Source organism: Anabrus simplex, chromosome 1 (assembly GCF_040414725.1).
Source record: "Anabrus simplex isolate iqAnaSimp1 chromosome 1, ASM4041472v1, whole genome shotgun sequence".
Lineage (NCBI taxonomy): Eukaryota > Metazoa > Arthropoda > Insecta > Orthoptera > Tettigoniidae > Anabrus > Anabrus simplex.
Genome location: NC_090265.1, coordinates 389047804 through 389065617, shown reverse-complemented (window position 1 = coordinate 389065617; position 17814 = coordinate 389047804). Strand labels below are relative to the sequence as shown.

The window sequence follows — 17814 nt, the reverse complement described above, 5'->3', positions numbered from 1 at the left end:
CAATAATTAATCAAAATGTCCGTAGTATTGGCGCCAGAGTTCACCATAATGGATCCCTTGAATTTAGATAGAGAATGATAATTCTTCATCTCCCAGGGCGTGTACATAATGCTGCGTACTGGTACATCTACTTCAGGCCTTACCTAACCTTCTGAAAATGACTAAATAGGTAGGAACTGCACCTAGGTTCATCAATAACTCCACTGATTCTAAAATAACTATATTCTCAATAAAATCTGTGCATGAGCACCTCATCAACACACCAACATATACATATAATACATACACAAAATATTAATGGAAGGCTCCATATTTACAACAACAATGAAAACAGTAGGAAAACAAAAGCGAGGACTAAGCCACCATTTGCAGTTAGTCCGTTGAACAATGTACATGTAAGCATATAAGTACCCTTCACTGTCTCGCTATCAACACGACTTGCCGATTCTCATAATCAGCACTTATTATATCACACAGATACTGTACCTCATAATACTGTGTTCACGGACTCTTAACACTTGTTTTAAAGATATATACATTTGAGCAACACACGCTTGTCGTTTCTGAACATAAATGATGGAAAGTCTGAGATAGCTTTCACCAACATATAATACCAGGCCGCCACAAAGTGATACAATACCCAGTGCATAAGCACTCCACAGACTGTAGGTCAGCCACGTTCCACAAACATAAAAATACTATGTTCCACAAACGTTTGAAGTCCAGTCCAGTACAGTGCAGCAGTGCCACTCCAGTACCGTATATCCAGAAGTAAGAGTATCAGCACTATTTCATTCCCGTACAGGCTCGTCTCTCACTCATTGTATCATGTGTGTTTCTCTCGCCATATCGTCTCATGCATATATAGAGCTCTGCTTCCCCTTGCCTCTCAAAAAGATACATCGAGATTCATCCTGGCCAGCCAATCACAAGTAGATCCACATGTCACAAGGCGATCACAAGATCAATGGACACAGGTGTTTCACATGATTCATAGAACTTCCCGACTACATCAACAAGCTCTGATTAGTTCAAAATGACTCGTGAAAATTCTCCAAGTTAAAATAGCAAAGTTTTCCCAATCGTTGTACAAAACAAATTACTCACAGTACATATGGAGATCTCCCAGCTTACAAATAGTAATGACAAAATATACAACTGAAATACAGATAATAATAATAATAATAATAATAATAATAATAATAATAATAATAATAATAATAATAATATCTCTCACTTCTAAATACAGGGTGTGATACATGTACTATCATACATAATACATATTTATGTCAAAATGGGCAGGCTAGATAACACTTCAAGTGCGGCCAGTATCCAGTATTCGGGAGATAGTAGGTTCGAACCCCACTGTCGGCAGCCCTGAAAATGGTTTTCCGTGGTTTCCCATTTTCACACCAGGCAAATGCTGGGGCTGTATCTTAATTAAGGCCACGGCCACTTCCTTCCCACTCCTAGCTCTTTCCTGTCCCATCGTCGCCGTAAGACCTATCTGTGTCGGTGCGACGTAAAACAAGTAGCAAAAAAAAAAAAACACTTCTTCTGTGAAGGCGTGCACACGTAGTGGATGCAACCAGTTTGTCATTCGCGGAACCACATAATGGGCGGGACGAGTTCCTTCGTCATTCACAGAAGCATAATGGGTGTGATGAATTAACTCATTTTCAGTCAAAATGGAGATTGTCCATACATTCAATGAACCCGGTCATGTATCCAGCAAATGATAGCAATTTAGCATGTATTGAAAGAATTTTGTTGAAGTACCGTGATATATTTTCTCTTTCATGATAGCATGAAATAGCTGAAAATTATAGAGTCAAAAAAAGGAAACTGTGGTGTTCATCACTGGCCAATACTTGTTTCAGAGTGTATGTTTCTTGTCAACAATACCTGTCATTTTTCATTCCATGTTGATGGTGTTTGTGGTTTAACAGGTCGATCCATGCATGAAACTTGTACAGATCTGGGTTTATTGAAGTTCCTGTTTTTGAAAAGGCTCTGTTTCATTTCTTCTTTCTCTTGTTCAAACTGGGTTACAAATGCACAAATGTGTGACTTCATGACTACGAAGTTTTTGGAACATGCATTAGGTTACAGGATGTAGAAGGAAAGTACAATGTCTACATATATAAAGGAAATGAAATCACACCAAACAAAAAAAAAAATAACGAAGTAGGCCTATGAATTACAAGATTTATCCACACCAATGAAAAGAATTACATAGAAATAAACTTCGGTAAGGGATTAAACTGAATGATATTTTTGCCTATGATGTAACTTATGGGGCATAATATCAATCCAGAATGTCCCACCAGTGGATCACCCCTTTTATGAGAGACTGGAAGTAAAACAGAAGCGAGTGAATTACAAACAGAAAATGACGACCACACTGATGAATATGTCAATGAACAACTGTGGTTTTTTTTGTTGCTTTGTTTGGCATAGTAATAATTTGTATTATCCCCTAAATTGATTAACATGTAATATGAATATTTACCTCTTGAAATTACGGCAAAATACATTCTATAACTAATAAATTAACAGAAAAATATTTAAAAACAAATATTTTTTTAATCATTAGCAAGGTTATAAGTAAAAGATCAAGAAATTCTTCTTGTACTACTGCCATGAAGTGGATGAATTCAGTACAGAAATAAGTTGCAGGAAAGTACCAATTTTTTGTCAGGTTTTTCAAAATCATGTTAAGGTTACTTGATTCTCCTTAGTGTAAGACCACCGAATTAATCTATTTAAACATAGTGACAGGCCAATTGAACACGAAATGAAATTGACTCTTTTCACATGATACATTTTTTGCAGTAATGGTAAACTACCAGATAAAGTTGTTGACTTTCGACCCTGCAACTACTAGCCATATCCAGCAATCATACCAATGCATTTACTGAAGATGGATCCCACACGGTTACTTGTCTTGTGGATATATTATCGGTGTGATTGATGGAAAAACAAGGAGAATTCTTTAGGTTCATCCAATTAACTAAAGAAGGGGTTGCTTTTCATTTGCGGTTTGAAGAACTAAGCAATGATGAGGACAAGTTTTTCAATTTTTACCACAAATCTATGGGAAACATTCAAGTGACTGCTGCCGCTAAAGGTAGCAAAACGTATTACGTAGTGTGCAGTCCATGCTGGTTTAAGTAATGCACAATTGTGGTGTTAATTGATGGAAAGATTTCTTATTATTTTGTCTGTGTAATAGTATACTGGAACATAATTTACATGTAGAGCCAAATTAAATTGAGAGAGAGTTTCCATCTATTAAATCACTTGCCCTGCATTTACATAGGACTAACACATTATATTTAGGACATTTTCTTTAAATTGTACATGTACAATTTAGGGGCGGTAGATGGAGAAAGGGCAAGCCCCACATACACAGAAGTGCCTCCATCCCCTCATGCATGTGTACATAAACTCTAAATATTTACATATATGTAGACAAGTTTAAATTTACATATTTACACTCCATACTCTTAGAATAATAAATATCTTGATTTATTCTACACATATTAGAGTAAGAAGACTCAGCCATTTATACTCTCACTCAACATTCACAACCACTCTCACACACGCACGCGTACACATTCGCCCACATTCAATTGTACTTGCACCCATCTTTCTTACAATTCTAATTTATACAAGTCCTGAAGATGGTTTTCCGTAGTTTCCCATTTTCACACCAGGCAAATGCTGGGGCTGTACCTTAATTAAGGCCACGGCCGCTTCCTTCCAACTCCTAGGCCTTTCCTATCCCATTGTCGCCATAAGACCTATCTGTGTCGGTGCGACGTAAAGCCCTTAGCAAAAAAAAAAAAAAAAAAAAAAAAAAAAAAAAAAAAAAAAAAAAAAAATTATACAAGTTACATACATCACATATGGGTTTCTATTTACATATACATTTTCTTTACTGCACGGAGGAAGTGAGGAAGAGGAAGCAGTTTTACCTTAGATGGTAGAAGTTCCCAGATACGAGCTAATCTTTTCGTGTTTTGTATAAGAGGTCATCAGCTAATAATTTAAAAATCGACATGGACAATAGATCCTATAAATGACACGTTAAAAAAGTAATTTAAAAACATTTAAGTGACTGGTATTTGCCTCCTACTCCAACGAAGGCAGCCAGTAGGACTCGGAATACAATCACAAATTTGTTAAAGAATAGTGTAGATTACATACATGTACAGTTTATACTTCTTTATACCCTGAAGTCACTGGACAAAATCACATATTGGACACCCTCACCTTGCTTTTTCGCAGCTATAAAAGTGTGTAAAAAAAACAAAGAAAAGAAGCTCTAATATATGAGAAAATACAGTATATATTAGCACTGAAAGAAAAATAATTGTTGAGAGTGAACTCTAGAAAAGTCATAAATTCTTCTATTTCAGGGCTGTTTAGTTTGCTTTTTTGTTTAAGATTTTTTTTGATTATGTTGTTTCTTTTACTGGGACTCTGGAATACATGTTTGCCACATCAAACGAGTTTATAGTATATGAAGGCTTAAGTTTTTTTTTTTTTTGTTATATTGCAGAATTCTAGTTAATTTTTATTTTCTTCTTACTGTGAAAGGTACAGTATTTCTGTAAAAAAAAAAAAAGTGTACAAATTATGGTAATATTTGTAGATGGGACTATTCCTGAAGTTAATTACTGGTTGTATTGGCATTCCATCTTTGTGTATTTTGGGTTGGGCTCTTGCCACTGGTAGGCTGAGATTCATGTTAACTATCTATTTTGAGTATAAAATTTATATTTTTTAGTAACCGAGGTACAGGGCCTTCCACTCAAAGTGGGGCCGGCCGGTTGACCGGCGCAGCGCAGCGGGTAGATGGGCGAGCTGGTGTGACGAGCACATGACAACTCTCTTAGATTGGGGCCGTAAGAGCGCCCGTTTGAACTGCATATAAATAACAAGCACATGCAATAATACACAATCAAAGTAAAAGAATTTCTCACCTTGTCACAGAATATGTTTTCATACACTATAGTTCATCTGCTGAGATAGGCCTAGCCTCAATTTCTCCTGTGATATTATGTTTGAGTTCATCTACAGTATGATAGGATAATAGGGCCTATAGTTTTTGAAACCACAATCACAGGGTAGAGATATAGGAATGACATTACCATAACATTTTTTAACAATTGACGGACAATGAATGCCAGGCTGGATATTTCCAGGAAGACTTGACAACCGCGCATACGGCTAGTGAGTCATTAAGTTTAATTGAGGAAATTTTTGACAACAGAATAATTAGTGAACCATTGTGGTCCACATTTTTTATTTATGGAAAAAATTGAAAAATACAATTTATGCACTGATACTGTAGATGAGCTCAAACAAAATATCATGAGAGAAATAGAGGCTATCTCAGTAGATGAACTAATGCGTATGAATGAAAATTTCCTTAGACGAAGCCAGAAGTGTATACATGCAGGTGCAGGACATTTTCATCATCATCATCATCATCATCATCATCATCATCTGTGACAAGGTGAGAAATTATTTTACTTTGATTATGAGTTAGTACATGTGCTTGTTATTTACATGCGATTCATATGGGCGCTCTCCCGTCCCCAAGCCCAGCCGGCTGCCATGTGCTTGTATGACTAGCTCGCCCATCTACCCACTGCATTGCGCCGGCCAGCCCCACTTTGAGTGAAATACCCTGTATTTTCTGTATAGTATTTGTAGGATCTTCTCTTTTTAGACTCCGTATTTAGAAACATCTTATCTGCAGAAAAGAAGCAAAAACACCAATTCGTCAACTACGGTAGAGAGAAGTTCCTCAGCCAACTATTATAAGCTTAAATATAGATCATAATACACCATTTTATGATAGCTGTGATAATCTTAAGGACTTTTTAAATTACAAGAGGAAGAAGAAGAAATGGCAAATATTCAATAGGCTCCTCCATGTTTAGAAGAAAATGTGTTACTTATTCATATTAAAGTAAATTCCTTTTCAAATGTTCAGCTTCATGCATAATCACTAGTACTATCAAACAGGGCTGTTGTACAATAATGCTACTCCATAGGGCCCCACTAATAAAAAAATTCACAAATATCCCACAGAAAACAAAAAAGACAGTATAACTAATATTAGTACCTACCTCATCATTAAAAGGTAGCGGACTAGCACTGACGAGATTCTTTCTTCCATCAAATGCTGGATAGCGATTCCTGAAATGCTTTAACCTGAATTCTTCCACAGCACACCTACAAAAAAAAGCATAGTCTGATGTCAAAAAAATGCAAAATGCATACTCTGAAAAGAATTAACTTGTACAAACAACTGCAAAACAACAATGCATCAAAAATTCTATATCAGGCAGAAATAAAATACAACTATCAGCATACCTACTAAGATTGTAACCTCACAGATTAGTAAACTCTAGAATTTCACCACAACTGAAAATATTTCATGAGTATTCAGAACTATAACTTGAGGCAAGTACTCGATATATTCAAGAGCACACATTGTTGCACACATTGCAACCATTAAATGAGATAGCACTCCCATCTTGTCATTTGATGTAGACACTAAACGTGGACGATACAATGGGAAAACATAATAGATTGATCAGTGCTTGTGCAGTTATAAGGTGATGTACAACGATACTCTTCAAATGATCCGGTGTATCAGTGAGGTTCAGAGCTCCTGATTCCGAAGTCCAGAGATACGATGACCATCTGATGAATATCATCTATCATGTGTTGAAGATCATCTGATACAGGTGGAAGAAAATTCCACTTCTATAGCTCCCACATCATTTCTACCCCAGAACAACCAAAGATGTGATTATGGATAGGGCCCTGCGCGGATATACAAAATATTATCCGCACTTCCTTCATTCGCACCCGCATATGGTTATCCACATCCACAAATATTTATCTGCAAATATTGTATGTATTCAATTACAGTATATAACACCTAAGGTATTGAAACGGATAAATCTGTTAACATAATACAACAGACCTCATACCTGCACCAGAACCCCTACAGGCACACAGGTTTATGAAGAATTTCTCCTCGGGACCACCATCAAAGTACTGACCTTTGTTCCTTCCATTAATTGCAGGCAAGAGCCAGTTACACAAATAAACAAGGAAATTATAAGGTCCACCTATTCAATACTGAAGAAAATAATGAGATAGATTCTACAAGTCTGTTAAATCTTCACATTTCATTTATTTAGTCATCTGGGACCAGTTTCGACAAGATTGTATGTCATCATCAGCCAAGAAAAGAAAACATGTCGCATCATCAGCCAAGAAAAGAAAAAGATATTAGAATTTACATCTCTAGTAAAATTATACCAATAGTTTGTTTTCTTTTCTTGGCTGATGATGACATACAATCTTGTCAAAACCAGTCCCATATGACTAAAAAAAGTGAAATGTGAAGATTTAACAGACTTGTAAAATCTATCACATAATTTTCTTCAGCACTGAATAGGTGGACCTTATAATTCTCTTGTTTATTTGTGAATCTCGATTCAATACGAAACCAATAATGAAGTTTTTGATTTTAAATAGAAGCCAGTTAGGCTTAGATCACATTTACGACTTTATGGTCTAAAGGCTCAATAATATATCAACATCCTCCCATACCACTGTCAAGGAATGCCTAACCACAAGCAAAAATAAGAGTAGACCTAAATGAAAATCAATATCAATATTTAGAAATTTTGAGCAAAATTATCCGCACTGCCATACAGTTTGCATCCACCAAGACACCATCTTTGTGGATATCCACGGATAAATCTGTGAATATCCTCATCCGTGCAGTGCTCTAATTATGGGCAATGTCGGACAAGGAAATTCTAAAGTGCCTCTTGAAGAATACCTCAGACTTGCAAGATCTTAATGAACAGGCTGGACAGAGAGAAGATAATTATGCAGCCCATGGCTAATACAAATATGGAGAGAAGAATAACTATTCATTCTTCATTCGACAAAAACCACACACTCTACTCGTCATCAATATATGGTTCAAGAAACTTGATTCATATTTTGTTATATATTACAGTCAAGAAGTAAATATTAATAACCACCTAATCGATACTTTATTAATGCCTCAGGCAAAATTGAATAAAATTAAAACTTACAGGACATGTTTCGACCACTTAGTGGTCCTCTTCAGCTTTATAAATAAAGAACTGAAAAGAAAAACATTATGACAATAAGCACAAATAAAAGTTCTTTGGAAACTCCTTTGATAAAAAATGGAGGTCATCAGAATAGGTCATCTTGCCTCTCGTTCTTGTTTGGAAAAGATGTTTATTCTGCGCTGTCTAGAGGGTCTGTTTTTGAGCGCGACCTGGTGAAGTAACGATGTGATACAGTTTGACAGTTCATGGAAAGCTCTGGAGAGAAGGGAAGTAGAGTTTTATCTTCATCTAAAATAACATGTGAGAGAGGAGGGAGATTGGGCTGTGCTTCTGCGATGTCGTGTTTGATTATATCTCTTGTTCGTCTAGTCTGTTTCATGTCTACCCATTCTAAGTATTTGCTAATATTCTCATATAAGATGTTTTTATGCTCGTTTCCGTTGAGATTCTCTTCACCCTTTTCCATTTTATCAAGAACGATGTGGATGTTTTCCAGGTTGTTCATAAGATTACCTTTATTAATCATACAGATAATTTGAAGGTCCTGTTTTATATTGGTGAATTTGTGGTTGGACTCTTTCATATGGGATCCCATGGCAGAGAATCTTTTGTATCTTTCAGCATTGACGTGTTCTTGATATCTAACTGAGAAGTTCCTTCCAGATTGTCCCACGTAAGTTTTTTTACATTGAGCACAAGTCAGCTTATAAATACCCGATTCATGGAATTCGTCATCTTTAAGTTTATTAGCTTTATTATGACTAAAGAATCTATGTTTCGTGTTGTTGTTTGTAGAGAAGGCTACCTTGGTATTGTGTTTCTTGAATAAGTTGGTGATTTCGTAAATCTTCGGGTTATTAAAGGTGAATTTTACATATCCTTTTTCTGAATGCTGTTTAAGTTTAATTTGTTGTTGGTATTTGCATTTAGTGATGATTTTATTGATGAATTTCAAACTGAAGGCATTATGTAGAGCCTGTTGACGAATGAAAGAAAGTTCCTTTTTTCTGTCTGTTTCTGTTAGCGGAATTTCAAAGGCTCTGTTGACGAAACTATAATAAGCTGATTTCTTTTGCGAGATGGGATGTAAAGAATCACTTTTGATTGTAGTCGGGGTAAAAGTGGGTTTCCTGTATATTTTAAATTGGAAATGGTTGTTTTTACAAATTGTCTGGATATCCAGAAAATTGAGTATGCCTTTCTCTTCTTCTTCAGCTGTAAATTTTATGTTTGGGTCTAAATTATTCAAAGTGTTAAGGATACTGTGACTATCATTCATTTCCTTGTTAATTATGGCATAGGTATCATCAACATATCGAAGCCAGAGATCGAGTCCTTTAATGTGACCTACTATCTGAGTGTGATCCAAAAAGTCGAGGTAAATGTTAGCTAAAATTCCAGAAGCCGGCGCTCCCATTGGAAGTCCATCTTGCTGATATATTTTATTATTAAAAGAAGAAATTGTGGTTCAAAACGAATTCCAAGATAGTAATGAAGTTTTCTATTTCAGGTATACTGATACGTTTGTGAATTAATAAATTCGTCTTTATAATCTCAATGGTGTTCTTAATAGGAATGTTCGTGTACATGTCCTTGATGTCGAAGGAACTTGTTACATGAGATGAAGTTAACTTGAAATCTTTAATAGCAATGCAGAACTCTTTGGAGTTTTTTACCGAAGATTTGGTATAAAATACATAGTTATGAGTTAAGAAACTATGAATAAATTGGGATATTTTGTATGTGGGGCTTCTCCAAAAATTAATTATAGGTCTCATAGGTGCACCCTTTTTATGTAATTTAGGCATAGCTCTTGCTTTAGGAAGTCCTGGATTCATATTAACGAGTTTTTGAATATCTTGGTCGTTAAAAAGGAAGGAGCTTTGCTTCAGTATCCCTTTCAAATTCTTTTGAACTTTTAGGGTGGGGTCTTTCTCAATTACCTTAAATTTGTTGTTAGTGAAAAAAGTTTCTGTTTTATTGATGTATTCGGTTTCATTTAATATTACTACTGTTCCACCTTTATCAGCTTTCGTTATCACTACATCACTTTGTCTAATTTTACGCTGAAGATCCTTCTCGATTTTAGTGTTTGTGGAATCGGTTAGTAACCCTCTAATTATGGAGGGAATTTTTTTCTTTGCTTCGTACCGTACGTCATTCTGAATGTCGACTGGAAGGGTTTGTATGGCTGTCTCCGTTTCTGCTAAAGTTTGTATTAATACTTGTCTGTTATCGAAACTATACCAATTGTGATTACGCCCTTTGCTTAATAATTGTAATTCTTGTTCTGTAAACGTCGTGTTCGACAAGTTCATGACGGGGGGTGGGAATTCTTCACAATTAAAAGAAGATTTAGGTTGATGCTTATTTAGATTTGTTGGGGGATTGTTTTTTAGGTCACTAAGTGGTCGAAACATGTCCTGTAAGTTTTAATTTTATTCAATTTTGCCTGAGGCATTAATAAAGTATCGATTAGGTGGTTATTAATACTTAATTCTTGATTAAACATCGATACGGTCATGAAATGGACAACTTGTAATATATATTACAGTGACAAAAATCAACATAAATAAACTATATTCTCATCAGATGACGAGATGTCAAAGATGCGCTACACACTAGCCACGAAAATCGACCAATCATTAGCAAGTTGTACAACAAAACACCAAAACAATAAATATGCAGCCGAAAGAAGATTAACAAGAATCAAATGGTGCCACTTGGAAGAGGACACTGCAACTCAAATAACTTTGCTGCCAATTAGAAAGAAGAAAGCTGAACAATAAAGAAAGAGGCTGCTTGCTAAGCTGCATAAGTAATCCTTGCAACAAAGAAGCCAGGGCACGAGTGGTTCAACAAAGATATGTGGCTTTGGAATAATGTCAAAGATTTAGTACTCAAGAAGAAACTGTTTTATCACAAGTTTCTTGATGATAAAACACAGTTCTGTTACAATGCCTACAAAACAACCTGCAAAGAGACAAGAAAAGCCACGAGATAAAAAACTTTATGACGAGCCTGACGTGTAAAACAGAATGCGATGTTCACCGACTCATCAAATCAAGACACTGCAAAATCGAAGACATCCAATATTTTTATGCCTATGGCATCAATGCCAAAACATGCAATGTGCTGGAAGATTGGATAAAAACTAGCTTGCTGGTGAAACTACTTTGTTAACATCTCCAGCAAGATGTTTTCCCACCCATCAATTCCCAACATCAGAACCATGGAAGGAGCCTTCAAACATACTGGCATTGCTGAAGTCAAGAATACTTTGAAGCATATTAAGCTATTAAAGCCACAGGCCCAGATGATCTTGCTGCAAAGATGTGGTGCTCTCTAAAATGTAATGTAGCAACCTGAGCGACACTGATGTTCAATTACATTATAAAACAGGAACTAATCCCTCTTAACAGGCAAGAGAACATCGCTGTACCCATCTTTTAAAAGGAAAGGAATTCCTGCTAAGCGTGCTAAGTATATGAGACTTCTCAAATGAAGATAATTGAGAGGAGGGGGGGGGGGGGGAAGAGGAAAAAAAAACACAGAGAGAGAGAGAGAGAGAGAGATTGTGTGTGTATGTGCTTCTGATGACAGGAAAACAGCAATACTATGTATGCAATAAATGCTACACGACTCCTAGTTGAGAAATACAGTGAAAAGAATAAAATACACCATCTCACTTTCCTGAACTTAGTGAAAGCATTCGATTGTGTATCACAAAACCTGACTTGGCTAGTACTTTGAAAACACAGAGTAGCATAGTATATCACTAGTAGGTGCAGCTGCCTTATGCAGTGCCGCAAAGCTACAGTACATCCAAGTCAAAGCATTAGCAACTGATAACTCTGACATTACAGTTGGTGTCTAACATATCTGTTAACCCTTGCAAAATGGCAGACCTGCACCAATTGACACACTGGATCCTTCTCTATGGCAACATCTTTCCAACCACCGAACCCAAGAATGGAACAGATCGACTGCTGCAATATGAATCTACAATTTTGACCATTTCGGTCCGAAGGGTCTGCACTGATTGTTGCAATTAGTGTTTCTATTCTTTTATTGGATCCACCTTGTCCATACCTAAATATACAATCACAAATTGTGACTATGTTAATTCTACGAGTACATGTTTCGAGAACCTTCAATTCTAATAACACCAATATAAATGGTCCGTTACTGGACCAACATCTATATCAACCTTAAATTCTCTTCATTAGCTCACAAATGTTGAATGGATATTTTTAGATTACATCAATCGACCTGTGTTTTTAATTGTAAAGACAAATGCAAATGGAATATAGAAAACCAATAATTCCTGAGATTCATGAAGTTTTATTTGTACATCAAACTGTTGATTCAATCACCTACCTGTGATTTTTAAATTTTTAGTTTGTGGAAGAATCAAATATGGAACATAACAACTAATATAACTTTCTACAAGATCATCACACGCCATTCATCAAATTTGTGATTCACTGTGTTTGTGAAGCCTAAGAAACTAAAAACAAACAGTTTTTACATTGTATTTTAAGTAATTTTCATGATCATGTCATTTTAAAGGTCTATTATAAGTTAAAAGGTTTTAGAATTTCTAAGCTGATGAAGAGAACTGAAGGTTCTTGAAACATGTATTCTTAGAATGAATGTAGACAACAATTTGTGATTCTATATTTAGGCACTGACAAGGCAGATGATGATTTTTTTTTTGCTTTACGTCGCACCGACACAGATATGTCTCATGGCGATGATGGGATAGGAAAGGCCTAGGAATTGGAAGGAAGTGGCCGTGGCCTTAATTAAGGCACAGCCCCGGCATTTGCCTGGTGTGAAAAATGGGAAACCAAGGAAAACCATTTTCAGGGCTGCGGACAGTGGGGCTCGAACCCACTATCTCCCGATTACTGGATACTGGCCGCACTTAAGCGACTGCAGCTATCGAGCTCGGTAGATGATGAAGTGATAGCAGCTTGTAAATGTAAAAAAGGCTTATCAGAAATGGCTCCAAACAAGGGCCAATGTAGACAAGGAGTTGTACGTAGATGAAAGAAACAGAGCGAAACGAACAGCTGTTGAGTCCAAAAAAAAAGGAGTCGTGGGAAGATTTTGGTAATGACCAGGAAAGGCTAGGTAAAGCAGCAGGGAAACCTTTCTGGATAGTAATTAAAAAAAAAAATCTTAGGATGGGAGGGAAAAAGGAAATCAACAATGTTTTGGGTAATTCAGGCGAAGACATAATAGATCCCAGGGAATCACTGGACAGGTGGAGGGAATATTTTGAAAATCTTCTTAACGTAAAAGGATATCTTCCTCATGGTGTCGCGAACATGAGGAAGAAACTTATGTTGGTGAAATTACGCTTGAGGAAGTGGAAAGGATGGCAAATGAACTCCATTGACATGAAGCAGCAGGATTAGATGAAATTAGACCTGAAATGGTGAAGTGGAAAGGAAGGGATGAAATAGCTTCATAGAGTAGTAAGATTAGCAGGGAGAGTTGGTAAGGTACCTTCAGATTGGACAAAAGCAGTAATTGCACCTATCTATAAGCAATGGAACAGGAATGATTGCAACAACTATTGAGGTATCTTATTGATTAATATTACAGGCAAAGTATTCACTGGCATCTTAGAAGGGAGGTTGCGATCAGTAGTTGAGAGGAAGTTTGATGAAAAACAGTGTGGTTTCAGACCACACAGGGGCTGTCAGGATCAGATATTCAGTATGTGCCAGGTAACTGAAAAATGTTACGAGAGGAATACATAGTTGTGTTTATGTTTTGTAGATCTACAGAAAGCATATGACAGGGTACCGAGGGAAAAGATGTTCGCCATACTGGGGGACTATGGAATTAAGAGTAGATTATTAAAATCAATTCGTTATATTCTTTAATAGCAGTTCCCGTAAAAGCCAAACAAACAATGTTCAAATCTTACCTCCTGCCAATCATGACATACGGGTTGGAGACCTGTGTGTTATTGAAAAGAAACATCAGCAAACTGCAAGCATGTGAAATTGAATTTTTACGATCTGCTATGCAAAAAACAAGAGGCAAAATTAAAAATGAGTGCATCAGAAATGACATGCATGTGACCTGTACGGTGGAAGAAAGACATGGCATTGCACTGTTGAAATGGTTTGGACATGTGCAAAGGATGGAAGAGACTAGAACCCCCACACAATACTTGGAAATGGCAGTACCTGGAAGGAGACCTGTTGGACGTCCCAGAAGAAGGTGGATGGACCGAATAAATGCAGACCTTATCGAGAAAGGAACAACACTGCAGGATGTGAAAGAGGAACTTTATAATGACAGGAACCGATGGAGGCATACTGTCCACAAAAGTCCTACCCTGCCTGCTGGAAGGATACTCAGATGATGATGATGATGATATTAAAATCAAAGTCATTTATGTTGACAAGTGGGCTGCAGTGAGAATTGATGGTAGAATGACTTCTTTGTTCAGGGTACTTACTGGGGTTAGACAAGGCTGTAATCCGTCACCTTTGCTCTTTGTGGTTTACATGAATCATCTGCTGAAAGGTATAAAGTGACAGGGAGAGATTCAGTTAGGTGGAAATGTAGTAAGCAGTCTGGCCTATGCTGACGACTTGGTCTTAATGGCAGATTGTGCCGAGAACCTGCAGTCCAATATCTTGGAACTTGAAAATAGGTGCAATGAGTATGGTATGAAAATTAGATTCTCGAAGACTAAACTGATATCAGTAGGTAAGAAATTCAAGAGAACTGAATCGGTGATACAAAGCTGGAACAGGTATAAAATTTTAACTATTTAGGTTGTGTGTCCTCTCTGAATGGTAATACAGTGAGATTGAATCAAGGGGAAGTAAAGCTAATGTAGTGAGCTCACTGTTGCAATCAACAGTGTTCTGTAAGAAGGAAGTCAGCTCCTGGACGAAACTATCTTTACATCAGTCTGTTTTCAGACCAACTTTGTTTCACGGGAGTGAAAGCTGGGTCGACTCAGGATATCTTATAAGTTAGAAGTAACAGACATGAAAGTAGCGAGAATGATTGCTGGTACAAACAGGTGGGAACAATGGGAGGAGAGTACTCGGAATGAGGAGATAAAGCCTAAGTTAGGAATGAACTCGATGGATAAATCTGTACACATAAACCGGCTTCGGTGGTGGGGTCATGTGAGACGAATGGAGGAGGATAGGTTGCATACGAGAATAATGGACTCTGTAATGGAGGGTAAGAGGAGTAGAGGAAGACCAAGACAACGATGGTTAGACTCTGTTTCTAACAATTTAAAGATAAGAGGGTATAGAACTAAAAGAGGCCACAGCAATAGTTGCAAATAGAGGATTGTGGCGACGTTTAGTAAATTCACAGAGGCTTGCAGACTGAACGCTGAAAGGCATAATAGTTTATAATGATAATGTATGTATGTAGACTATAGTGCCTTATTCTCCGACTTCACACTCCAATTTTTATTCAATTATTTTTAACCATTTTCCCGTGGTTCAGCGCTGATATAGAATAACGAAGGTCTAAATTCATGAATGTCGCCGATGTCATAACTAGTACAGTAAAACAGTACAGACCGAGTGAGCTGGCTGTGCTGTTAGGGTTATGCAACTGTGAGCTTGCATTCAGGAGCCTTCAAGATGGTTTTCCATTTTCATACGAGGTAAATGCTGGGGCTCAATACATACAGAGATGACTGAGAATTAAAAATTGCATTTCCTTCTTACTGTGGAGAAGACCGATATAGAAATGCCATTCTTCTTTTAAATCTGAACAATGTATGGACAAAACTTAATTTATACATATACAGATATAAATCTGTCCCAACATTACACCAATTTTTCTATGCTATGAGGAAGATATTGTTTGGATGGAAGCGTAACAGACGACGCACAGCTGTCGTAACTTCATACTGCTACTGAAAGTTTGCTGGCAAGGTGTTCCCTCAGCAGGCCAAAATATGGACTGTATGCTGGATGCTTGAGAATGTCTCAATGACAGGGACTGACTTCCTGCATCACTGACACAGCCCTAAGAGATGAGCATTGTCATGAAGAATGATGGAATCCTTCAGAGATTTGAGTCTATATTTGGAGTGCAGAGCAGCCCTGAGACAGGTGTACAATCTCTTGAAGGTGGAAAGAGTTTGTAGAAGATTTGATTTGTAAATCTTTTTAAGTAATATTTACTGTATGACCTGGAGTGTTATGTTAGAATATTTTATTCGTCTTCCATTTTGCTACCTAACCTGTACAGTGTAAAATATTTTTGTAACATATGTTGTTTGTAACTACTAGATTATATTTCTATATTAACTGGAACAGTCCAGAAAGGTTGTGACGCAGACTTTTAAAACAGGGTGTGTTGGCCTTTGTTAGTTATGCATTCTAGAAACATGTCCTTTCTCTTTTGGAATATGGCAGGTTTGCGATTGATGTCTGTATATGTGTTCGAGAATGCTGTTCAAACGTCGCGACCGAAGAAAGAGTTGTGATTGGCGAATCTGGGCAAGCTCCTGAGTTCTGACTGGCTACTCCAAGGCCAGATTTCCCTTTAACCCCTCAGCGTCGTAGCAATTTAAAGAGCTTCTTACCCTCAGCCACATGAGATTTAAACTACGCGCGAATGAAATACATTGATTCACTCAAAGCGTTACTACAAGTATAATGTACCATTTCATTGCCCGATTTGCGTCATGATCGGGAGTTGCATCCCTAATACTTGCCATGCATCGCGATAAAAATGACGGAGGTTACATAATGAAAGAGAAAATGCAGATATAACTAATCAAGTAGGCCATGGGTTGATATTGCGACGATCGGACCTTAGCAATCCAAATGGCCGTGATAAAAGAATCAGATTGTTGTCCCGAGTAAAAAAAGACGACACACTTTAAAAAAAATCGTAATGATCATCGGAATGAGATGGTGAGCAAGAATTGATATTCAAGAAAAGAAGAGGTTGAATTTACAGAAGAAATCTGCGAATAGTATAATTACGGCGGTAAATAAGCCATAAAGTACGAAGTAAAAGCATCGGGCGTGAAAGAAGTGAATCGCCCATAAGATTTGCCAACACGAACTCATAGCCGAAATCTTAAAGAAGATTTAGAGATCGGCAGCTTATTCTTTAAGCTAGCGACAAACAAGAAATACCTAAAGTATTTGGGCTAAATATTGCATCTTCACGAATAACTTACTAGATAGCTAAAATATATATTCAAAATTATTTATTCCCTAATGCTATCTTTCATTATGTTTTTACCGCACGTAATCGACGGAGATACGATGGCTAGCTAAACCACAAGAATGGGATCACAATCCGGTGGGAGCCCTTGCCAGCCGTCATCACCCACACCCGAGGCCAGTCACCAGTAACCAACGATGACGTGAACCGCAAGTCGAGTCGGGAGCCAAGGGAGATCCAGAATGAAGACCATCCCAGTCGAATAACGAAAGCAAGATAAGTCAAGTTCCTTATATTTAAATTTTTCGTAGTTAAAATTACGTATATTTGAATGAACGATAGTAAATATTTAATTTAATATATGACTGCAATATGGTTAATGTTTAATTCTTCAAGATAAAATTCTATGAGTAGGGTCATTAAAAAGGAATCCTTATAGCTTATTTAAGATACGGAGTTAGGTAGTCTTTGACGTTTC

At 37.0% G+C, this 17814-nt stretch overlaps 1 protein-coding gene across 2 annotated transcripts in view; it reads right to left on the bottom strand.

The window, feature by feature from the left end:
• The window catches only part of LOC136856825 (protein argonaute-2), a 467999-nt gene that overhangs the window by 351821 nt on the left and 98364 nt on the right, over nucleotides 1-17814 (bottom strand). For both annotated transcript variants that reach the window (XM_067134979.2, XM_067134978.2), the window contains exon 7: nucleotides 6147-6252. In XM_067134979.2, the coding sequence (XP_066991080.2) occupies nucleotides 6147-6252 (106 nt within the window). The remainder of the gene's footprint in view (nucleotides 1-6146; nucleotides 6253-17814) is intronic.